General features: G+C 43.4%; 1 protein-coding gene across 3 annotated transcripts in view; it reads left to right on the forward strand.

Moving 5' to 3' along the window:
* The first annotated feature begins 252 nt into the window (after positions 1-252).
* Positions 253-25,924, forward strand: part of LOC139574692 (transcription factor COE1-A-like) — a 111,431-nt gene continuing 85,759 nt past the window's right edge. For all 3 annotated transcript variants that reach the window (XM_071399498.1, XM_071399499.1, XM_071399500.1), the window contains exons 1-6: positions 253-707; positions 1,561-1,717; positions 2,488-2,551; positions 7,153-7,208; positions 8,593-8,666; positions 22,241-22,309. In XM_071399498.1, the coding sequence (XP_071255599.1) occupies positions 574-707; positions 1,561-1,717; positions 2,488-2,551; positions 7,153-7,208; positions 8,593-8,666; positions 22,241-22,309 (554 nt within the window). In that variant the 5' untranslated portion in view covers positions 253-573. The remainder of the gene's footprint in view (positions 708-1,560; positions 1,718-2,487; positions 2,552-7,152; positions 7,209-8,592; positions 8,667-22,240; positions 22,310-25,924) is intronic.

The following is a 25,924-nucleotide window of genomic DNA, read 5'->3' on the forward strand; positions in this document are numbered from 1 at the left end:
GTTTCCTTTGGGAAGGAGAGACCACAGATCAGTCCAGGAGCAGAGACCGGACAGGAGCAACGAACGGATCTATGGCCTAGCGTCTCCTCACGCGCTCCTTTCATCTGAGAACTGAGAGAGATTGCTGAAGACAATAAAGCAACAGTAGACTAGAGGCAGAAAGAACTTGATTGGTTGATGCTTGTTTCTCTTCTCTAAAATGTTGGCTCTTTTTTGAAGTTACGTTCACTGATTTCTGGGAGCACCCCCCCCCCCCCCCCCCCCCCCATCGCGTTCACCTGATGGTCCTGGAGGACTTTTCTTCTTCACAAGAGTTGTTGACGCACAGCCCACTAACCCCTGGATGTTGACAGCACCCTTTCCAGACCCTCATCTCGTTCATAGTTCTCTCTCGCTCTCTCGTTTCTGAGTGAAAACTACAAAAATAAGTGAGAAACACCGCGCCACTTGCGCACCGAACATCTCTCTTTCCGTCTGCGTGATCAAAAGCCACGGGGAAGGAAGAAAAAGGAAGCGAGAGAGACAGGGAGCGAGAGGCACATAGTGTGACGGGAGGAGGAAACGTATGTTTTGATGTTTGGGATCCAGGAGAACATCCAGAGGAGCGGGAGTGTTATGAAAGAAGAGCCCTTGTTGACCGGGATGAACGCCGTGCGGAGCTGGATGCAGGGCGCCGGGCTGCTGGACGCCAACACAGCCGCCCAGAGGTAAGCCCGAGGTGGCTAGCCAGTCAACACTGGCCCCGGGGAACGGAGAAGATATATATTGGAGGTTTTTATCCCAGACCCGTTGTCTTAGACGTACCACGTGTGTTTTGGGACAACATTGCGCTCCCTATGGACTGTTGGTTTCCTTTTCTAAGCATATAGCCTAATATTGACTTGGGGGGTTTGATTGTAGCTTGCAGGCTTCATGTCTGTGATTGAAGCTAGGCTAAAGCATAGCTTACACACTGGTTTCGTTTCTGTTCATTGTAACTTATTCAGGTAGCCTATTAGCTAGTAGCCGATCAAATCAATCAAAATAAACACTATCCAAAGGATTTAAACATGTCAGACACAGGCCTAATTTAACAGCTTAGTTATTTATTTATAATGACACGTCAATAATTATAACGCAGTAAAACAATAATACATTCATTATTTTCGAGACACGTTGATTATTACAGTCTGTCGACAATTAGTATTATTTATTGTTATTTGACCTTATTTAACTAGGCAAAAGGTCCCCACATCTAGCATTGGTTATCCATATAGCGACCAAATCCCAACTATTCGTATAGGGTAAGGCTATACTTTGACAAATTGTAAATAATCTTTGTTTGGCACATAACTCTTTTCAGACATGTGCAAATGACCTAGTGGAATTATGACATTTCAGCCTGAATTTATTTTCATAATTGTTTAAAATGTAAAATAAAAGTCAAGATATATTGACAATTTCGGGGGCCAGAATTGTAGCGTTTTACTCTTTTACTTCGAATTGTTGAAATCATGTGTAATTCAGTGGCATCCATGTGAAAGTTGTGGTAATGGGGCTTGGTGCTGCTTGTATCCGCAGCGGAGTGGCTCTAGCCCGGGCACATTTCGAGAAACAACCGCCCTCCAACCTTCGCAAATCCAACTTCTTCCACTTCGTGCTGGCTCTGTACGACAGACAAGGGCAGCCGGTGGAGATAGAGAGAACCAGCTTCGTTGGATTTGTTGAAAAGGAAAAGGTGAGTTTTCCCAAAACATTATGAAAGCCATACCCCTATCAGCAGCATATATATATATTGATTTGACATCTGCAGCAGTTCCTTTACATGCATGAGGCTTATGAATATATTGCTTAATTTATTACTACAATTAAAAATACAAATGTTGTCTTACAATAATTTTAATAGATATGGTTTTGAGTTGTTTTTATATTAGTTTGAACTACATGGAAGGAACCATTCGATACTTTGTGTGGTATTTATTATTCATATCTTTGACCCACAACCCGCCGCTGTCCGCGTCGATCATTTGCTCATATTCCAGCGTTGTAACGATAAATTGTATCATAACTTATTGCTATTGACAATATTACAGCATTAAACGTTTAGAATTATTTATGCAAGTCTGTAATTGTCGCCAGAAAACTCTTTTTAGACATGCAAATTTTTTTCAGTAGGATATTGTTCCAGTATTAAAATCGAATATTTTTGGTTAATTAAACACAAATATAATTTATTAGTACGGTATTATACGCCGGCGTTCTGTTGCCTAACTGTAGTCATATCACTTTTACATGGCTCTAAGGCACTGAATTCATTCCCATGAGTTACATTTATCGTGGGACATATTTTGAAAATTATTTACATATAGTTTAAAAAAAGTTGTTATATCGTTTCTGATATTGATATCGAAATATATATTTGGTACGTTTAAAGACAGCCTTTTGTAAATCTGTGTGTGTAGTGGGTGTTGTTCTTTGTGACCTGACTGACTGTGTGTGTGTTGGCAGGAAACGTCAGGGGAAAAGACCAACAATGGGATACAGTACAGGCTACTGCTCCTATACAGCAATGGTACGGTCAGCACACACACACCCCCTCACACACACACACACACACACACACACACACACACCCCCTCACACACACATTTATTACATACCAATCCACCAGGGAATTCCAATGCAATTGAATTAATTTGAATGAAATATATGGGATAAAAATTGACAGTAATTGCAAATGTGTTATTAACATACGAAAATAACATTGATTGTTATTATTATAAAAAGTATTAATTTAATGTATGCATTACTATTAGCCTATTAATATACACTACCGTTCAAAAGTTTGGGGTCACTTAGAAATGTCCTTGTTTTCCATGAAAACATACATGAAATGAGTTGCAACATGAATAGGAAATACAGTCAAGACATTGACAAGGTTCTAAATAATGATTTTTAATTGAAATAATAATTGTGTCCTTCAAACTTTTCTGTCGATAAAAATAATCCTCCATTTGCAGCAATTACATCCTTGCCGACCTTTGGCATTCTAGTTGTCAATTTGTTGAGGTAATCTGAAGAGATTTCACCCCATGCTTCCCAAAGCAACTCCCACAAGTTGTATTTGTTTGATGGGCACTTCTTACGTACCAAACGGTCAAGCTGCTCCCACAACAGCTCAATGGGGTTGAGATCCAGTGACTGCTGGCCACTCCATTATAGACAGAATACCAGCTGACTGCTTCTTCCCTAAATAGTTCTTGCATAGTTTGGAGCTTTAGGTCATTGTCCTGTTGTAGGTGGAAATTGGCTCCAATTAAGCGCTGTCCACAGGGTATGGCATGGCGTTGCAAAATGGAGTGATAGCCTTCCTTCTTCAAGATCCCTTTTACCCTGTACAAATCTCCCACTTTACCACCACCAAACTACCCAGACCATCACATTGCCTCCACCACCTCTGTACGCCTATGTAGATATTCCATAAAAAATCTGCCGTTTCCAGCTACAATAGTCATTTACAACATTAACAATGTCTACACTGTATTTCTGATCAAGTTGATGTTATTTTAATGGACAAAAAAAATGCTTTTCTTTCAAAACAAGGACATTTCTAAGTGACCCAAAACTTTTGACGTTAGTGTATATCTTTTTTTTAATATGAACTTTTTGTAGAGCATGCCACAGACTTATGTGCTCTACAAAAAATGGGCAATCTTCTATCTCTATTAACAATAACAAATCCAGAATATTGTATTTTAATTTAATCTGAAACCGAAATGACCATTAGCTCCATGAATACTAATAGCGTACATACATACAGTACAGGCTAACTATCTTTGTATGTTTCTCTATGTATCTCTCTAACATCTCTCTTTACAGTATCTCTCTTTCTTTTTACTGTATATCTCTCTCTTTACTGTATATCTCTCTCGCTTTACTGAATATCTCTCTCTCTACTGTATATATATCTCTATTTACTGTATATCTCTCTCTTTACTGTATCTCTCTCTCTACTGTACATTCCTCTCTCTTTACTGTATCTCTCTCTCTCTTTACTGTATCTCTCTCTCTCTCTTTACTGTATATCTCTCTCTCTTTATTGTATATATTTTCCTTTTTACTGTATCTCTCTCTCTCTTTACTGTATATCTCTTTCTTTTAACTGTATATCTCTCTCTCTCTCTCTTTACTGTCATTTTCTCTTTACTGTTTATCTCTCTCTATACTGTCATTCTCTCTCTTTACTGTATATCTCTCTCTCTTTACTGTATCTCACTCTCTCTCTCTTTACTGTATATCTCTCTCTTTACTGTATATCTGTCTCTCTCTTTACTGTATATATCTCTCTCTTTACTGTATATCTCTTTCTTTTTACTGTATATATACTGTATATCTCTCTCTTTACTGTATCTCTCTCTCTCTCTTTACTGTATCTCTCTCTCCTTTACTGTATATATCTCTCTTTATTGTATATATTTTCCTTTTTACTGTATATCTCTCTCTCTTTACTGTATATCTCTTTCTTTTAACTGTATCTCTCTCTCTCTCTTTACTGTCATTCTCTCTTTACTGTATATCTTTCTCTTTACTGCCATTCTCTCTCTTTACTGTATATCTCTCTCTTTACTGTATATCTGTCTCTCTCTTTTCTGTATCTGGCTCTCTCTTTACTGTATATCTCTTTCTTTTTACTATATATCTGTATCTCTCTCTTTACTGTCATTCTCTCTCTCTTTACTGTCATTCTCTCTCTCTTTACTATATCTGTCTCTCTCTTTACTGTATCTGTCACTCTCTTTGCTGTATATCTCTCTCTTTACGGTATCTCTCTCTTTACTGTATATCTCTCTCTCTCTTTACTGTGTCTCTCTCTCTCTCTCTGCTGTATATATCTCTACTGTATATCTTTCTCTTTATTGTATCTCTCTCCTACTGTATCTCTCTGTCTTTACTGTATCTCTCTCTCTTTACTGTATATCTTTACTGTATATATTTCCTTTTTACTGTATATCTCTTTCTTTTAACTGTTTATCTCTCTCTATACTGTCATTCTCTTTCTTTACTGTATATCTCTCTCTCTTTACTGTATCTCACTCTCTCTCTCTTTACTGTATATCTCTCTCTTTACTGTATATATGTCTCTCTCTTTACTGTATATATCTCTCTCTTTACTGTATATCTTTTTCTTTTTACTGTATATATACTGTATATCTCTCTCTTTACTGTATCTCTCTCTCTCTCTTTACTGTATCTCTCTCTCCTTTACTGTATATATCTCTCTTTATTGTATATATTTTCCTTTTTACTGTATATCTCTCTCTCTCTTTACTGTATATCTCTTTCTTTTAACTGTATCTCTCTCTCTCTCTTTACTGTCATTCTCTCTTTACTGTATATCTTTCTCTTTACTGCCATTCTCTCTTTTACTGTATATCTCTCTCTTTACTGTATATCTGTCTCTCTCTTTTCTGTATCTGGCTCTCTCTTTACTGTATATCTCTTTCTTTTTACTATATATCTGTATCTCTCTCTTTACTGTCATTCTCTCTCTCTTTACTGTCATTCTCTCTCTCTTTACTATATCTGTCTCTCTCTTTACTGTATCTGTCACTCTCTTTGCTGTATATCTCTCTCTTTACGGTATCTCTCTCTTTACTGTATATCTCTCTCTCTCTTTACTGTGTCTCTCTCTCTCTCTCTGCTGTATATATCTCTATTTACTGTATATCTTTCTCTTTATTGTATCTCTCTCCTACTGTATCTCTCTGTCTTTACTGTATCTCTCTCTCTTTACTGTATATCTTTCTCGCTTTACTGTATATATTTCCTTTTTACTGTATATCTCTTTCTTTTAACTGTTTATCTCTCTCTATACTGTCATTCTCTCTCTTTACTGTATATCTCTCTCTCTTTACTGTATCTCACTCTCTCTCTCTTTACTGTATATCTCTCTCTTTACTGTATATCTGTCTCTCTCTTTACTGTATATATCTCTCTCTTTACTGTATATCTCTTTCTTTTTACTGTATATATACTGTATATCTCTCTCTTTACTGTATCTCTCTCTCTCTCTTTACTGTATCTCTCTCTCCTTTACTGTATATATCTCTCTTTATTGTATATATTTTCCTTTTTACTGTATATCTCTCTCTCTTTACTGTATATCTCTTTCTTTTAACTGTATCTCTCTCTCTCTCTTTACTGTCATTCTCTCTTTACTGTATATCTTTCTCTTTACTGCCATTCTCTCTCTTTACTGTATATCTCTCTCTTTACTGTATATCTGTCTCTCTCTTTTCTGTATCTGGCTCTCTCTTTACTGTATATCTCTTTCTTTTTACTATATATCTGTATCTCTCTCTTTACTGTCATTCTCTCTCTCTTTACTGTCATTCTCTCTCTCTTTACTATATCTGTCTCTCACTTTACTGTATCTGTCACTCTCTTTGCTGTATATCTCTCTCTTTACGGTATCTCTCTCTCTCTCTCTGCTGTATATATCTCTATTTACTGTATATCTTTCTCTTTATTGTATCTCTCTCCTACTGTATCTCTCTGTCTTTACTGTATCTCTCTCTCTTTACTGTATATCTTTCTCGCTTTACTGTATATATTTCCTTTTTACTGTATATCTCTTTCTTTTAACTGTATATCTCTCTCTCTTTACTGTCATTATCTCTCTCTTTACTGTATATCTCTCTCTCTTTACTGTATATCTCTCTCTCTTTACTGTATATGTCTCTCTCTTTACTGTCATTCTCTCTCTATTTACTCTATCTCTCTCCCTCTTTACTGTATATCTGTCTGTCTCTCTCTTTTCTGTATCTGTATCTCTCTTTACTGTATATCTCTCTGTCTACTGTATCTCTCTCTGTCTACTGTATCTCTCTCTCTCTTTACTGTATATATCTCTCTTTACTGCATATCTTCTCTACTGTATCTCTCTCTCTCTTTACTGTATCTCTCTCTCTCTTTACTGTATCTCTCTCTCTTTACTGTATATATCTCTTTTTACTGTATATCTCTCTGTACTGTGTATCTCTCTTTACTGTATATATCTCTCTCTTTACTGTATATCTCTCTTTACTGTCTCTCTCTGTCTCTACTGTCTCTCTCTCTCTCTCTTTTTACTGTATCTCTCTCTCTCTCTCTACTGTATCTCTCTGTCTATAGGTATCAGGACAGAGCAGGACTTTTACGTGCGCCTCATCGATTCCATGACCAAACAGGTACCATCTCTTTCATGAAAGGCAATGTGTGTGTGGGTACGTGTGTGTGTCTGTGTGTGTGTGACTCAGGTCTGAGAGCATGTAGTGTGGTTGGCGAGAGGTGAAACTGGACCGAGGATGTTGGAAGAGGTGCTGGAAGGGCCAGATGGTGCACTATACTACAGTCTGGCAGACCAACTGCTCACACACACACACACATGCACACGCACACGAACACGCACATGCACACACACACACACACACACACACACTTACACACACACATACACATTATGTATCTCATGCTACCAGATGAAAACCACTTGGCAAACTCTATTTTACTAACAAACCAAACCTCTCTCTCACTCTCACTCTCACTCTTACTCTCTCAATTCAATTCAAAGGGCTTTATTTACTTGGAAACATATGTTTACATTGCCAAAATAAGTGAGGTAGATAATATACAAAAGTAAAATAAACAATTAAACCTGAACAGTAAACATAACACTCACAGAAGCTCCAAAGGAATAGACATATTTCAAATGTCATGTTATATACAGTATATATGTAACAGTATAACTTTACGGCGTCCCCTCGCCCCGACACGGGCGCGAACCAGGGACCCTCTGCACACATCAACAACGGTCGCCCACGAAGCATCGTTACCCATCGCTCCACAAAGGCCACGGCCCTTGCAGAGCAAGGGGCAACACTACTTCTAGGTTTCAGAGCAAGTGACGTAACTGATTGAAACGCTACTAGCGCGTACCCGCTAACTAGCTAGCCATTTCACATCCGTTACACTCACCCCCCTTTCAACCTCCTCCGCAGCAACCAGGGTCAACAGCATCAATGTAACAGTATAACTTTAGTACGTCCCCTCGCCCCGACACGGGCGTGAACCAGGGACCCTCTGCACACATCAACAACGGTCGCCCACGAAGCATCGTTACCCATCGCTCCACAAAGGCCGCAGCCCTTGCAGAGCAAGGGGCAACACTACTTCTAGGTTTCAGAGCAAGTGACGTAACTGATTGAAACGCTACTAGCGCGTACCCGCTAACTAGCTAGCCATTTCACATCCGTTACATATACAGTGTTGTAACGATGTGCAAATAGTTAAAGTACAAAACGGAAAATAAATCAACATAAATATTGGTTGTATTTACAATGTTGTTTGTTCTTAACAAATCTTGCTGCTGTGATTGCATACTGTGGTATTTCACATAATAGATATGGGAGTTCATCAAAATTGGATTTGTTTTCTTTCTCTCTCTCTCTCTCTCTCTCTCTCTCTCTCTCTCTCTCTCTCTCTCTCTCTCTCTCTCTCTCTCTCTCTCTCTCTCTCTCTCTCTCTCTCTCTCTCTCTCTCTCTCTCTCTCTCTCTCTCTCTCTCTCTCCCCAGGCAATCACCTATGAGGGACAGGATAAGAACCCTGAAATGTGTCGGGTTTTAATGACTCATGAGATCATGTGCAGGTAAGATAGATATGCGTGCTGAGAGGGAGACAGAAAGAAAAAGACAGAAAGAAAGAAAAATAAGGAAAGGAAGAGAGAGAGGGATTATGCAAACACAAATTCTGTGTGTGTGTGTGTGTGTGTGCGTGTGTCTCCCCCAGGTACAGTCAGAAGATCGGTTTATTCAGAAACTGCTTGTCAGTCTGCTTCCCCCTCCCCCTGTACCCAGAATGCAACGCTCCCCAGGTCCAGTGGGACCACAGCATGACCCAGTTCTGAGAGGGAGAGAAAGAGAGAGAGATAAATAGGGGGGGGCAAAGGAAGAGACGGGGAGAGGAGGTCAAGAGATAATGAGATATAGGGAGGGAAAGGGGGAGAGAGAGGTAGAGAGAGGGGGGGTGCAGAGAGAGAGGGAGCAGAGAGAGAGGAGGCAGAGAGAGAGGGGGGCAGAGAGATGGGGAGCAGAGAGAGAGGGGGTGCAGAGAGAGAGGAAGCAGAGAGAGAGGGGGCAGAGAGAGAGGGGGCAGAGAGAGAGGGAGCAGAGAGAGAGCGGGCAGAGAGAGAGGGGGAAGAGAGAGAGGGGGAGCAGAGAGCGAGGGGGTGCAGAGAAAGAGTGGGCAGAGAGAGAGGGGGCAGAGAGAGAGGGGGGCAGAGATGAAGGTAAGAAGAAGGGAGGGGGGACAGGAGGGAAGTGGAAAGAGAGACAGGGAGAACTTGTGAGAAATAGAGAAGATAAGATGTCTGGTTTTCTAATGATGTCAGAATAGAGACATGGTGCTAACTGAGAATAGAGACATGGTGCTAACAGAGAATAGAGACATGGTGCTAACAGAGAATAGAGACATGGTGCTAACTGAGAGTAGAGACATGGTGCTAACTGAAAATAGAGACGTGGTGCTAACTGAGAATAGAGACATGGTGCTAACTGAGCATAGAGACGTGGTGCTAACAGAGAATAGAGACATGATGCTAACAGAGAATAGAGACATGGTGCTAACAGAGTATAGAGACATGGTGCTAACTGAGAATAGAGACGTGGTGCTAACTGAGAATAGAGACATGGTGCTAACAGAGGATAGAGACGTGGTGCTAACTGAGAATAGAGACATGGTGCTAACTGAGAATAGAGACGTGGTGCTAACAGAGAATAGAGACATGGTGCTAACAGAGAATAGAGACATGGTGCTAACAGAGAATAGAGACATGGTGCTAACTGAGAATAGAGACGTGGTGCTAACAGAGAATAGAGACGTGGTGCTAACTGAGAATAGAGACATGGTGCTAACTGAGAATAGAGACATGGTGCTAACAGAGAATAGAGACGTGGTGCTAACTGAGAATAGAGACGTGGTGCTAACAGAGAATAGAGACACGGTGCTAACTGAGAATAGAGACATGGTGCTAACAGAGAATAGAGACGTGGTGCTAACTGAGAATAGAGACATGGTGCTAACAGAGAATAGAGACATGGTGCTAACAGAGAATATATATATATCTTTCTCCCCTCTAACCTATATATCTATATCTCTCCCCTCTCCCTATCTCTCTCTCTCTTCCCTCTCCCTATCTCTCTCTCTCTCTTCCCTCTCCCTATATGTCTCTCTCTCTCTCTCTCTCCCCTCTCCCTATATATCTCTCTCTCTCTTCCCTCTCCCTATATGTCTTTCTCTCTCTTCCTCTCCCTATTTGGGCGGGGAAGACCTGCCACCTGCCGCCCCTATATGGGTAGCCTTGGTAGCCTAGTGGTGGGAGCTGACAAGGCAAACATCTGTCGTTCTGCCACTGAACAAGGCAGTTAACCCACTGTTCCAAGGCCGTCATTGAAAATAAGAATTAGTTCTTAACTGACTTGCCTAGTTAAATAAAGGTAAAATAAAAATATCTCTCTCTCCCATCTCCCTCTCTCTATCTCTCTCTTTCTCTCTCCCCCTCCCTATATACAGTGACGGGGGAAAGTATTTGATCCCCTGCTGATTTTGTACGTTTGCCCACTGACAAAGAAATGATCAGTCTATAATTTTAATGGTAGGTTTATTTGAACAGTGAGAGACAGAATATCAACAAAAAAATCCAGAAAAACGCATGTCAAAAATGTTATGAATTGATTTGCATTTTAATGAGGGAAATAAATATTTGACCCCTCTGCAAAACATGACTTAGTACTTGGTGGAAAAACCCTTGTTGGCAATCACAGAGGTCAGACGTTTCTTGTAGTTGGCCACCAGGTTTGCACACATCTCAGGAGGGATTTTGTCCCACTCCTCTTTGCAGATCTTCTTCAAGTCATTAAGGTTTCGAGGTTGACGTTTGGCAACTCGAACCTTCAGCTCCCTCCACAGATTTTCTATGGGATTAAGGTCTGGAGACTGGCTAGGCCACTCCAGGACCTTAATGTGCTTCTTCTTGAGCCACTCCTTTGTTGCCTTGGCTGTGTGTTTTGGGTCATTGTCATGCTGGAATAACCATCCACGACCCATTTTCAATACCCTGGCTGAGGGAAGGAGGTTTTCACCCAAGATTTGACGGTACATGGCCCCGTCCATCGTCCCTTTGATGCGGTGAAGTTGTCCTGTCCCCTTAGCAGAAAAACACCCCCAAAGCATAATGTTTCCACCTCCATGTTTGACGGTGGGGATGGTGTTCTTGGGGTCATAGGCAGCATTCCTCCTCCTCCAAACACGGCAAGTTGAGTTGATGCCAAAGAACTCCATTTTGGTCTCATCTGACCACAACACGTTCACCCAGTTGTCCTCTGAATCATTCAGATGTTCATTGGCAAACTTCAGACGGGCATGTATATGTGCTTTCTTGAGCAGGGGGACCTTGCGGGCGCTGCAGGATTTCAGTCCTTCACGGCGTAGTGTGTTACCAATTGTTTTCTTGATGACTATGGTCCCAGCTGCCTTGAGATCATTGACAAGATCCTCCTGTGTAGTTCTGGGCTGATTCCTCACCGTTCTCATGATCATTGCAACTCCACGAGGTGAGATCTTGCATGGAGCCCCAGGCTGAGGGAGATTGACAGTTCTTTTGTGTTTCTTCCATTTGCGAATAATCGCAGAAACTGTTGTCACCTTCTCACCAAGCTGCTTGGCGATGGTCTTGTAGCCCATTCCAGCCTTGTGTAGGTCTACAATCTTGTCCCTGACATCCTTGGAGAGCTCTTTGGTCTTGGCCATGGTGGAGAGTTTGGAATCTGATTGATTGATTGCTTCTGTAGACAGGTATCTTTTATACAGGTAAGAAACTGACTCCCTTTAAGAGTGTGCTCCTAATCTCAGCTCGTTACCTGTATGAAAGACACCTGGGAGCCAGAAATCTTTCTGATTGAGAGGGGGTCAAATACTTATTTCCCTCATTAAAATGCAAATCAATTTATAACATTTTTGACATGCGTTTTTCTGGATATTTTTGTTGTTATTCTGTCTCTCACTGTTCAAATAAACCTACCATTAAAATTATAGACTGATCATTTCTTTGTCAGTGGGCAAACGTACAAAATCAGCAGGGGATCAAATACTTTTTTCCCTCACTGTATCTCTCTCTTCCCTCTTCCTATCTGTAACTCTCGCTATATCTTGCTGTCCCCCTCCCGATATATCTCTCTCTGTGCCCTCCCTATATTTCTCTCTCTCCCCCTTCCTATATTTCTCCCCCATCCCTATACATCTCTCTCTCTCCTCTCCGTATCTGTCACTCTCTCTTCTCTCCCGATCTGTCACTCTCTCCCCTCTCCCTATATCTCTCTCTCCCTATATATCTCTCTCCTCAGCTGTCACTCTCTCTCTCTCCTCTCCTTATATATATCTCTCTCCCCTCTCCCTTTATCTCTCTCTCTCCCCATCCCTATACAGTGGGGAGAACAAGTATTTGATACACTGCCGATTTTGCAGGTTTTCCTACTTACAAAGCATGTAGAGGTCTGTAATTTTTATCATAGGTACACTTCAATTGTGAGAGACGGAATCTAAAACAAAAATCCAGAAAATCACATTGTATGATTTTTAAGTAATTAATTTGCATTTTATTGCAAGACATAAGTATTTGATCACCTTCCAACCAGTAAGAATTCCGGCTCTCACAGACCTGTTAGTTTTTCTTTAAGAAGCCCTCCTGTTCTCCACTCATTACCTGTATTAACTGCACCTGTTTGAACTCGTTACCTGTATAAAAGACACCTGTCCACACACTCAATCAAACAGACTCCAGCCTCTCCACAATGGCCAAGACCAGAGAGCTGTGTAAGGACATCAGGGATAAAATTGTAGACCTGCACAAGGCTGGGATGGGCTACAGGACAATAGGCAAGCAGCTTGGTGAGAAGGCAACAACTGTTGGCGCAATTATTAGAAAATGGAAGAAGTTCAAGATGACGGTCAATCATCCTCGATCTTGGGCTCCATGCAAGATCTCACCTCGTGGGGCATCAATGATCATGAGGAAGGTGAGGGATCAGCCCAGAACTACACGGCAGGACCTGGTCAATGACCTGAAGAGAGCTGGGACCACAGTCTCAAAGAAAACCATTAGTAACACACTATGCCGTCATGGATTAAAATACTGCAGCGCACGCAAGGTCCCCCTGCTCAAGCCAGGGCATGTCCAGGCCCGTCTGAAGTTTGCCAATGACCATCTGGATGATCCAGAGGAAGAATGGGAGAAGGTCATGTGGTCTGATGAGACAAAAATTGAGCTTTTTGGTCTAAACTCCACTCGACGTGTTTGGAGGAAGAAGAAGGATGAGTACAACCCCAAGAACACCATCCCAACCGTGAAGCATGGAGGTGGAAACATCATTCTTTGGGGATGCTTTTCTGCAAAGGGGACAGGACGACTGCACCGTATTGAGGGGAGGATGGATGGGGCCATGTATCGCGAGATCTTGGCCAACAACCTCCTTCCCTCAGTAAGAGCATTGAAGATGGGTCGTGGCTGGGTCTTCCAGCATGACAACGACCCGAAACACACAGCCAGGGAAACTAAGGAGTGGCTCCGTAAGAAGCATCTCAAGGTCCTGGAGTGGCCTAGCCAGTCTCCAGACCTGAACCCAATAGAAAATCTTTGGAGGGCGCTGAAAGTCCGTATTGCCCAGCGACAGCCCCGAAACCTGAAGGATCTGGAGAAGGTCTGTATGGAGGAGTGGGACAAAATCCCTGCTGCAGTGTGTGCAAACCTGGTCAAGAACTCCAGGAAACGTATGATCTCTGTAATTGCAAACAAAGGTTTCTGTACCAAATATTAAGTTCTGCTTTTCTGATGTATCAAATACTTATGTCATGCAATAAAATGCAAATTAATTACTTAAAAATCATACAATGTGATTTTCTGGATTTTTGTTTTAGATTCCGTCTCTCACAGTTGAAGTGTACCTATGATAAATATTACAGACCTCTACATGCTTTGTAAGTAGGAAAACCTGCAAAATCGGCAGTGTATCAAATACTTGTTCTCCCCACTGTATATCTCCCCCTCTCCATATATATCGCTCTCTCCCTCTCTCTCTCCTCTCCCTATATATCTCTTTCCCCTCTCCCTGTATATCTCTCTCTCCCCCTCCCTGTATCTCTCTCTTTTTCCCCTCTCCCTATCTGTCGCTCACTCTCTCCCAATCCCTATATCTCTCTCTGTCCCCTCTCTCTATCTCTCTCTCTCCCCCTCCCTCCCTATATATATATCTCTCACCCCTCTTTGTATATATCTCTCTCTCCCATTCCCTAAATAAGCTCAGCAAAAAAAGAAAGATTCTCTCTATTTTCAGCAAACTTAACATGTGTAAATATTTGTATGAACATAACAAGATTCAACAACTGAACAAGTTCCACAGACATGTGACTAACATAAATGGAATAATGTGTCCCTGAACAAAGGGGGGTAAAAATCTAAAGTAACAGTCAGTATCTGGTGTGGCCACCAGCTGCATTAAGTACTGCAGTGCATCTCCTCATGGACTGCACCAGATTTGCCAGTTCTTGCTGTGAGATGTTACCCCACTCTTCTACCAAGGCACCTGCAAGTTCCCAGACATTTCTGGAGGGAATGGACCTAGCCCTCACCCTCCGACCCAACAGGTCCCAGACGTGCTCAATGGGATTGAGATCCGGGCTCTTCGCTGGCCATGGCAGAACACTGACATTCCTGTCTTGCAGGAAATCACGCACAGAACAAGCAGTATGGCTGGTGGCATTGTCATGCTGGAGGGTCATGTCAGGATGAGCCTGCAGGAAGGGTACCACATGAGGGAGGAGGATGTCATCCCTGTAATGCACAGCGTTGAGATTACCTGCAATGACAACAAGCTCAGTCCGATGATGCTGTGACACACCGCCCCAGACCATGACGGACCCTCCACCTCCAAATCGATCCCGCTCCAGAGTACAGGCCTCGGTGTAATGCTCATTCCTTCGACGATAAACGCGAATCCGGCCATCACCCCTGGTGAGACTAAACCACGACTCGTCAGTGAAGAACACTTTTTGCCAGTCCTGTCTGGTCCAGCGATGGTGGATTTGTGCCCATAGGCTATGTTGTTGCCGGTGATGTCTGGTGAGGACCTGCCTTACCAGACTTACCAGGGGGGGGGAAAAAAAAAACGCAAAAAAAATATATGGCGGATTGGAAGTGATGCTGACAATTACGCCTATTGCCTATTGCCGACAGTGTGAGCAATGATTGAAGGATTGTGCGTTCCTGGTGTAACTCGGGCAGTTGTTGTTGCCATCCTGTACCTGTCCCGCAGGTGTGATGTTCGTATGTACCGATCCTGTGCAGGTGTTGTTACACGTGGTCTGCCACTGCAAGGACGATCAGCTGTCTGTCCTGTCTCCCTGTAGTGCTGTCTTAGGCGTCTCACAGTATGGACATTGCAATTTATTGCCCTGGCCACATCTGCAGTACTCATGCCTCCTTGCAGCATGCCTAAGGCACGTTCACGCAGATGAGCAGGGACCCTTGGCATCTTTATTTTGGTGTTTTTCAAAGTCAGTAGAAAGGCCTCTTTATTGTCCTAAGATTTCATAACTGTGACCTAAATTGCCTACCATCTGTAAGCTGTTAGTGTCGACCGTTCCACAGGTGCAAGTTCATTAATTGTTTATGGCTCATTGAACAAGCATGGGAAACAGTGTTTAAATCCTTTACAATGAAGATCTGTGAAATTATTTAGATTTGTACAAATTATCTTTGAAAGACAGGGTTTCTTTTTTTGCTGAGTTTATCTCTTTCTCTCCCCCTCCCTATAAAACTCTTTCTCCCCTCTCCCTATATCTCGCTCTTTCTTTTAAGGATTTATTGGCATGGGAAACATATGTTAATGTTGCCAAAGCAAGTGAAGTGGATAATAAAAATGAACAGTAAAAATTACACTCACAGAAGTTCCAAAAGAATAAAGACATTTCAAATGTCATATTATGTCTCTATACAGTGTTGTAAGGATGTGCAAATAGTTAAAATACAAAAAGGAAAAATAGATAAACATAAATATGGGTTGTATTTACAATGGTGTTTGTTCTTCACTGGTTGCCCTTTTCTTGTGGTAACAGGTCACAAATCTTGCTGTTGTGATGGCACACTGTGGTATTTCACCCAGTAGATAAGTGAGTTCATCAAAATTGGTTTTGTTTTCAAATTCTTTGTGGAGCTGTGTAATCTGAGGGAAAAATGTGTTTCTATGGTCGTACATTTGGCAGGAGGTTAGGAAGTGCAACTCAGTTTCCAGCTCATTTTGTGGGCAGTGTGCACATAGCCTGTCTTCTCTTGAGAGCCAGGTCTGCCTACGGCAGCCTTTCTCAATAGCAAGGCTATGCTCACTGGGTCTGTACATAGTCAAAGCTTTCCTTAAGTTTGGGTCAGTCACAGTGGTCAGGTATTGTGCCGCTGTGTACTCTCTGTTTAGGACCAAATACCATTCTTGTTTGCTCTGTTATTATGTTAACTCTTTCCAATGTGTCAAGCAATTATCTTTTTGTTTTCTCATGATTTGGTTGGGTCTAATTTTGTTGCTGTCCTGGGGCTCTGTGGGGTCTGTTTGTGTTTCTGAACAGAGTCCCAGGACCTGCTTGCTTAGGGGACTCTTCTACAGGTTCATCTCTCTGTAGGTGATGGCTTTGTTATGGAAGGTTTGGGAATCGCTTCCTTTTAGGTGGTTGTCGAATATCACCTCTCTTTTCTGTATTTTGATAATTAGCGGGTATCGTCCTAATTCTGCTCTGCATGCATTATTTGTTGTTTTACGTTGTACACAGATTATATTTTTACAGAATTCTGCATGCAGACTCTCAATTTGGTGTTTGTCCCATTTTGTGAATTCTTGGTTGGTGAGCGGACCCCAGACCTCACAACCATAAAGGGCAATGGGTTCTATAACTGATTGAAGTATTTTTAGCCAGATTCTAATTGGTATGTCGAATTTTATGTTCCTTTTGATGGCATAGAAGGCCCTTCTTGCCTTGTCTCTCAGCTCGTTCACAGCTTTGTGGAAGTTACCTGTGGCGCTGATGTTTAGGCCAAGGTCTGTGTAGTTTTTTCAAAAATATTTTTTGGAAATATGTAACTTTTACACATTAACAAGTCCAATACAGCAAATGAAAGCTAAAGATCTTGTTAATCTACCCATCATGTCCAATTTCAAAAATGCTTTACAGCGAAAGCACAACATATGATTATGTTAGATCACCACCAAGTCAAAAAACACACAGCCTTTTTTCCAGCCAAAGATAGGAGTCACAAAAAGCAGAAATAGGACTCCGACCACAAAACCTGACTCAATAGGGGAGGGTCCGGGTGGGCATCTACCGTCAGGGGCGGCTCCGGTGCGGGGCGAAGTACCCACTCCGCTCGCAGATACATAATCTTCCATGGCAGCTCTGGTGCGGGGATCGTCGCCGGAAGCTCCGGACCGTGGATCCTCACCGGAGGAACCGAACCGTGGGTCATCGCCGGAGGAACCGGACCGTGGGTCGTCGCCGGGGGCTCCGGACTGTGGATCGTCGCCGGAGGAACCGGACCGTGGATCGTCGCCGGGGACTCCTGACCGTGGATCGTCGCCGGAGACACCGGATCGTGGATCGTCGCCGGAGGCTCCGGACCGTGGATCGTCGCCCGAGGAACCTGACCGTAGATCGTCGCTGGAGGCTTTGGACTGGGAACCCCCACTGGAGGCTCTGGACTGCAGACCGTCACTGGAGGCTCTGGACTGCCGACTGTCGCTGGAGACTCTGAACTGCCGAACGTCGCAAGAAGCTCTGGACTGCAGACCGTCGCTAGAGGCTCTGGACTGCCGACCGTCGCTGGTGGTTCCGGACCGTTGACTGTCTCAGGAGGTTCCGGACCGTTGACCGTCTCAGGAGGTTCCGGACCGTGGACTGTCTCAGGAGGTTCCTGGACTGTGGACCGTCTCAGGAGGTTCTGGACTGTGGACCGTCTCAGGAGGTTCCGGACTATGGACTGTCGATGGAGGTTCCGGACTGTGAAACGTCCGGATGCTCTGGACTGGGAACTGTCGCCGGAAGCTCTGGACTGGGAACTGTCGCGGAAGCTCTGGACTGGGAACTGTCGCCGGAAGCTCTGGACTGGGAACTGTCGCCTAAAGCTCTGGACTGTGGAGGCGCACTGGAGGCCTGATGCGTGGAGCCGGTACGGGTAGCACCGGGCTGGTGACACGCACCTCAGGGCGAGTGCGAGGAGGAGTCACAGGACGCACTGGACTGTGGAGGCGCACTGGAGGCCTGATGCGTGGGGCCGGTACAGGTGGCACCGGGCTGATGACACGCACCTCAGGGCGAGTGCGGGAGAAGGCACAGAACGTACTGGACTGTGGAGGCGCACTGGAGGCCTGATGCGTGGGGCAGGTACAGGTGGCACCTGGCTGGTGACACGCACCTCAGGGCGAGTGCGAGGAGCATGTACAGGACGTACTAGACAGGGGACATGCACTCCAATGAGAGTGCGAGGAGCAGGTACAGAATGTACCGGGCTGTGGAGGCGCACTGGAGACACGGTGCGTAAAACCGGCACACATTGTACCGGAACGATGACACTCTTCACACGGTGAGTACGAGGAGTTGGCACAGGACGTACTGGGCTGTGAAGGCGCACTGGAGACCTGGTGCGTATAGCCGGCATCAATTGTACCGGAACTTTAACACACTTCTCAGGATGAGTACGGAGAGTTGACCCAGGTGGCTTTAAATCGATAACACGCTCCTTAGGGCAAACGTCGTGCATCCTCCACCAATTCAATAACTCTCTCAATTCTCTCTCCTCCACATTCTCCCTCAAATCACTGACAGTCTCTGGTTCACTCCCCTCAACTTTCGCCGCCCACTCCTCGCTCAATCTGTCCCAATATTCCTCCTCGGTCTCTGACTCACCCCTCAGCGTCGCCGACCACTCCATGTGCCCCCCCCCCCCCCCCCTGCCTTTTGGGCTTGCGTCGTGGCCGCGAACCCTGGCGTCATCGCTGTCCTTCCCTCACCGCTTGCGTCTGCTTCCACGGGAAGCCAGGATTTCTTCCCAAGTCCAGGATACTTCCTCCTCCTGGGCACGCTGCTTGGTCCTTTGTTGGTGGGATCTTCTGTCACGATCGTTAGAATAACTGGACCAAAGCGCAGCGTGATCTGGGTTCCACATCTTTTTATTTCTAGGTGAGACTCAAAGCAAAACAAAAACATTAAATCTCAAAACGAAACGTGAAGCTAACAATAGTGCTAATAGGCAACTATCCATAGTCAAGATCCCACAAAGCACAATGGGGAAATGGCTGCCTAAATATGATCCCCAATCAGAGACACCGATAAACAGCTGCCTCTGATTGGGAACCATACCAGGCCAACATAGATCATTAATAATCACCTTGATAACCCACCGTAGTCACTGTCATGCCCCAACCAACATAGAGAATAAACAGCTCTCTATGGTCAGGGCATGACTGTAATGGGTGTCGTCGTCGGATGAGAACGAATCGGACCAAAGCGCAGCGTGGTGAGTGTTCATGACTTTTATAGAAAGTGATCACTTCAACAAAAAATAACAAAGAGAATACACAAAACCGAAACAGTCCTGTCAGGTGAAGAACACTAAACAGAAAACAACTACCCACAAAGCATAGGAGGGAAAACGCTACCTAAGTATGGTTCCCAATCAGAGACAACGATAGTCAGCTGACCCTGATTGAGAACCATACCCGGCCAAAACAAAGAAATACAAAACATAGAAAAAGGAACATAGAATGCCCACCCAAATCACACCTTGACCAAACCAAAATAGAGACATAAAAAGCTCTCTGAGGTCAGGGCGTGACAGTGGCACTCCTTTATAACTGCGACCTGGCCAAGATAAAGCAAAGCAGTTCGACACAAACAACAACACAGAGTTACACATGGAATAAACAAGCGTACAGTGAATAACAACATAGAAAAAAAGAGTCTATATACAGTGTGTGCAAATAGCGTGAGGAGGTAAGGCAATAAATAGGTCATAGTAGCAAAGTAATTACAGTTTAGCAAATTAACACTGGAGTGATAGATGAGCAGATGAGGATGTGCAAGTAGAGATACTGGTGTGCAAAAGAGCAGAAAAGTAAATAAAAACAATATGGGGTTGAGGTAGGTAGATTGGGTGGGCTATTTACAGATGGGCTGTGTACAGCTGCAGCGATCGGTTAGCTGCTCAGATAGCTGATGTTTAAAGTTAGTACAGCTGCAGCGATCGGTTAGCTGCTCAGATAGCTGATGTGTAAAGTTAGTACAGCTGCAGCGATGGGTTAGCTTCTCAGATAGCTGATGTTTAAAGTTAGTACAGCTGCAGCGATGGGTTAGCTGCTCAGACAGCTGATGTTTAAAGTTAGTACAGCTGCAGCGATTGGTTAGCTGCTCAGATAGCTGATGTTTAAAGTTAGTACAGCTGCAGCGATCGGTTAGCTGCTCAGATAGCTGATGTTTAAAGTTAGTACAGCTGCAGCGATGGGTTAGCTGCTCAGACAGCTGATGTTTAAAGTTAGTACAGCTGCAGCGATGGGTTAGCTGCTCAGATAGCTGATGTGTAAAGTTAGTGGGGGAAATATAAGTCTCCAGCTTCAGCGATTTTTGCAATTCGTTCCCGTCGTTCCAGTTTATCCATGTATCTCCGATTTGGAAAGATAACTCTTTGTGTTGTCGTTTGTTTTGTGCTGTTCTTTTTTTATCCGTAGTGTATTTCTATATTGTTTTAGTGATTCACCATAGTGAAGGCTAGGCTCAGGTTTTCTCTATGTTTTTGGTTGGATGGGTTTCCCAATTTCTTTCTTAGGTTCTTGCATTCTTCATCAAACCATTTGTCATTGTTGTTAAATCTCTTAGGTTTTTAGATTTTATAAGGAAGCTGAGAGGTATACTGTTATACTGAGAGGTATACCAATATACTGTTTATGTTTTCTACTAAGTTTACACCTTCACAATTACAGTGAATCGTTTGGTCCAGGAAGTTGTCTAAAAGGGATTGAATTTATTGTTGTTTAATTGTTTTTCGGTAGGTTTCCACACTACTTTCCTTCCATCTATAGAATTTTTTTATATTATTCAGTTCCTTTGGCTATGATGCCTCATGATTGAGTATTGCTCTGTTCAAGTAGACTGTGCTTTTGCTGTGATCTGATAGGGGTGTCAGTGGGCTGACTGTGAATGCTCTGAGACTATGGGTTGAGGTCAGTGATAAAGTAGTCTACAGTACTACTGCCAAGAGATGAGCTATAGGTGTCACTACCATAGGAGTCCCCTTGAAGCCTACCATTGACTATGTACATACCCAGCGTGCGACAGAGCTGCAGGAGTTGTGACCCGTTTTTGTTGTGTATGTTGTCATAGTTGTGCTTAGGGGGGCATATGGGGGAGTGAATGATGTCACCTCCAGGTAGGTGTTTGTCTCCCTGTGTGCTGAGAGTTTCAGGTTCTGTCCAGTTCTGGCATTTAGGTCACCACAGACTAGTGCATGTCCCTGGGCCTGGAAATGATTGATTTCCCCCTCCAGGATGCAGAAGCTGTCTTCATTAAAGTATGGGCATTCTAGTGGGGGGATATAAATAGCACACAGGAGGACATTTTTCTCTGTTGAGATAATTCCCTTTGTAATTTATAGCCAAATATAAAATGTTCCTGTTTTGATTAATTTAATAGAGTGAGTTAGTACTGCTCTATACCAAATTAGCATATCCCCTGAGTCCCTTCCCAGCTCTCTGTGACCTAGGGGGCAACCAGTGGGTCCATCTCCTCTATACCATTTTTCTTGTAGGATGACAATGTCTGTATTTCTGATTTCTTTGGTGAAGTCCAGGTTCCTGCTCTTTAGACCAAAGGCAGATTACCCCTGGCCTTGGATTTTCCAGGATGAGAGTGAAGGCTTTGTGTTCCATAAAGTGTCCAATGTTATTCGTCTCACTCTCTCTCACTCTCTCACCCATCTCTCACTCTCTCGCCCCTCTTCTTATCTCTCTCCTCTCTCTCTCACTCTCGCTCTCTATCTATCTCCGTCTATGTTTATTTCTCTCCATCTCTCTTTCACCTCTCTCTTCCTATCTCTCTCTCTCCCTATCTCTCTGTCTCCCTCTTTCCCTCTCTCCCTCTCAGTCGGTGTTGTGATAAGAAGAGTTGTGGCAACAGAAACGAGACACCCTCTGACCCCGTCATCATTGACAGGTAAGCAGGCTACCCCCTCTCACCTGTCCCAGTTGTCATGGTGATGTACTTGTGTACACCACTGTGCTGCGATGTGTACAGAGGAGGAAGGTATGCCAGGGTGTGAGAGTGTGTGGGTGTGTGATAAGCATTGAGCAGCTCAGGGTTGCTTCTGTCAAGTCTTGGTTGTTATGTCGAGTTGTCTCAGTGAAACAACCTGAACCTCCAGCTCATACAGTACCTGTATCAGTCCTCCTAACAATCTCATACAGTACCTTTTTCAGCCCTCCTAACAATCCCATACAGTAACTCCCTCATTAGTTGACTTTGCTTAATGTCCTCCTTCCTGTGGTTTTGCTGCAGTGACCTGTTTCTCAAAAATTACTCTTAACGAGACCACGCTAATTAGACAATCACTCCCATTACTCTTCCAGAAGTGTGTGTGTGTGTGTGTGTGTGTGTGTGTGTGTGTGTGTGTGTGTGTGTGTGTGTGTGTGTGTGTGTGTGTGTGTGTGTGTGTGTGTGTGTGTGTGTATGCCTGGCTCATTATCCTGTAAAACGTCTGGGAATTATTATTATTTATAGTTATTCATTGTTATTGTGAATTATTGTTATTTTATTGTGTTGCTATTTCCTTTTTTTATTTAGCATATTGTTCTTAATTTTTAACTCTGCATCTTTGGGAAAGGGCTCGTAAGTAAGCATTTCACGGTAAAGTCTACACCTGTTGTATTCAGCGCATGTGACAAATACAATTTGATTTAATTTGAAACAGCTGATAGCTGACCAACTCTTATTTAACAAACTAAATAACACCAGAGGAGGAGAGAGAAAGAGGAGAGAGATGAGAGAGAGAAGAGAGAAGAGTGAAGAGAGGAGAGAGAAAGAGGAGAGAGATGAGAGATGAGAGAGAAGACAGGAGAGATAAAGAGGAGAGAGATGAGATAGAAGAGAGATAGAAGACAGGAGAGATGAGATAGAGGACAGGAGAGATGAGATAGAAGACAGGAGAGATGAGATAGAAGAGAAGAGAGATAAAAGACAGGAGAGATGAGATAGAAGAGAAGAGAGATAGAAGACAGGAGAGATGAGATGGAGGACAGGAGAGATGAGATAGAGGACAGGAGAGATGAGATAGAAGACAGGAGAGATGAGATAGAGGACAGGAGAGATGAGATAGAGAACAGGAGAGATGAGATAGAGAACAGGAGAGAGGCTGTTGTTCAGCGTAGGACAGGTGGTTTTAATAGTGATTCAAGGGGAAGTTGAAGTTGTATAATTGAGTCTCTTTCAATGACAAAACTGACCAGGTGAATCCAAGTTAAAGCTGTAATCACTTATGGATGTCACTTGTTAAAATCCACTTCAATCAGTGTAGATGACGGGGAGGAGACAGGTTAAGAAGGATTTTTAAACTTGATACAATTGAGACATGGATTGTGTATGTGTGCCATTCAGAGTGCCATTCAGAGTGAACAAAAAATGTAAGTTCCTTTGAACGGGGTATGGTGATTTGTGTCAAGAACTACAACGCTTCCGGGCGGCGACAATGGGCCAATTGTGTGCCGCCCTATGGGACTCACAATCACGGCCAGTTGTGATACAGCCTGGATTCAAACCAGGGTGTCTGTAGTGACGCCTCAAGCACTGAGATGCAGTGCCTTAGACCGCTGCGCCACTCGGGAGCCCAACTTGACACAACTGTGGAAAGCACTGGAGTCAACATGGGCCAACGCTTTTGACACCTTATAGAGTCCATGCACCAACAAATTGAGGCTATTCTCAAGGCGAAAGGGGGTGCAACTCAATATTAGGAAGGTGTTCAGTGTAATTTGTTTACTTGTTTGTGGAAATGCTGAATAGGCTACTACAACTGCTAAGAATGTAGTGCTGCAAAATGAGCAAGTAGATACTCCTCAATTTTCTCTCTCTCCTTCTTTCTCACTCTATCCATCTCTCCTTTTTCTCTCTCTCTCCTTTTTTTTCACTCTATCCATCTCTCCTTTTTCTTTATCTCTCCTTCTCTCTTTTTTCACCTGACCTATTTTCTAATCCAGGAGGTGTGTGTTTTTGCCATGTCCTAATTTGATGTTAGCCAATGCTACCCTCACACCTGAGCCTCAGCCTAGTAGGCCAACAGCACGGCACAGCCCAACACAGCCCAGCCAACCTGGTCTCATGACTAGACGTAACATTAGTATGATATGTAACGTGTTGTATGATTATGTAACACAGAAAGTTACTTAAGGCCCAAAATGAAAAATTAAAGTAGGGTGATGGACGGGTAGGCATGTAACGTGAATGTCTAGCAACCCAAAGGTTGAGTGTTCAAATCTCATCATGGACCATTTTAGCTAATTTGCAAATTTTCAACTAATTTCTACTTTTTAGCTACTTTGCACCTACTTAGCATGTTAGCTAATTATTCCCCTAATGCTAACCCTAACCTCAACCCTTTAACCTAAATCCTAACCTTAACCCTAACCTTAACCCCTAACCCTAATCCCTAGCCTAGCTAACGTTAGCCAAAACAAATTGGAATTCGTAACATATCATAAGTTTTGCGAATTTGTAACATGTCATATGAAATGGATGATGGACATTTACAAATTAACCAACATACCATATGAAACGTAACATCTCATACTAATTGGAATGTCCCGTCTACCCATGAGTCCAGGTTGGTGGAATTCAGCCCAACACAGCACAAACAGTAACTTAATTAATCTACTGATCAGATCAGAGTTTCACTATAGAATTAAATGTGTGTGAAGGCTTAATATGCTGACAACTAGGCTCAATCAAAATTCTGGGATGACAGGGGTAAGCCCCTATGCATGAGCTAAAGAGACGAACAAACACACACACACACACACTGATGGGTAGGCTGACCCTGTGGTGTTGGGGTGCAGCTGTCTCAGAGCGCTGAGGTGAGGCCTTCCACTTCACTGGAGCAGAACAGTGGCTGCAAACACACACACACACACACTCGCGTGCACACACACACACACACACAAACCCGAGCCAGGTATAGATCCCCCTACTAACCCAGCCACAGTGATAGCAGTACAGCTATCAGCATTACAGCATTTCATCAGTTATAATACTGGTCATTGCTTCATTAAAACACACAATACGTAGACAATATGCACACACGCACACGCACACACACACGCACACACACACACGCACACGCACACACACACACACACACACACACACACACACACACACACACACACACACACACACACACACACACACACACACACACACACACTAAATAAAAAGGAATTGTCTTTGCTCTGATTGGTAACAAATCCTGTAAACTGCAGCTTTGGGCTGAGCTGTTTTATGATGTGTGTGTGTGTGTGTGTGTGTGTGTGTGTGTGTGTGTGTGTGTGTGTGTGTGTGTGTGTCTGTGTGTGCGCACTTGTGTTTTGTGTTGGTATATGAGGGTAAGTCTCAGTCTTCAGGCAGGGCTGTCAGTGCAGCTGAATGGTGACACTCCTGTGCGCCTCTCTATGTCTTCCCCAGGGGAACGTGTGTGGCCCACTTTACCCCCTGACACTGGGGTAATAATAAGAAGGGTGCACATTGTCCTTGTGTGTGTGTTGATGGAGGTTTTCTGGCAAG

Source organism: Salvelinus alpinus, chromosome 4 (genome assembly GCF_045679555.1).
Source record: "Salvelinus alpinus chromosome 4, SLU_Salpinus.1, whole genome shotgun sequence".
Lineage (NCBI taxonomy): Eukaryota > Metazoa > Chordata > Actinopteri > Salmoniformes > Salmonidae > Salvelinus > Salvelinus alpinus.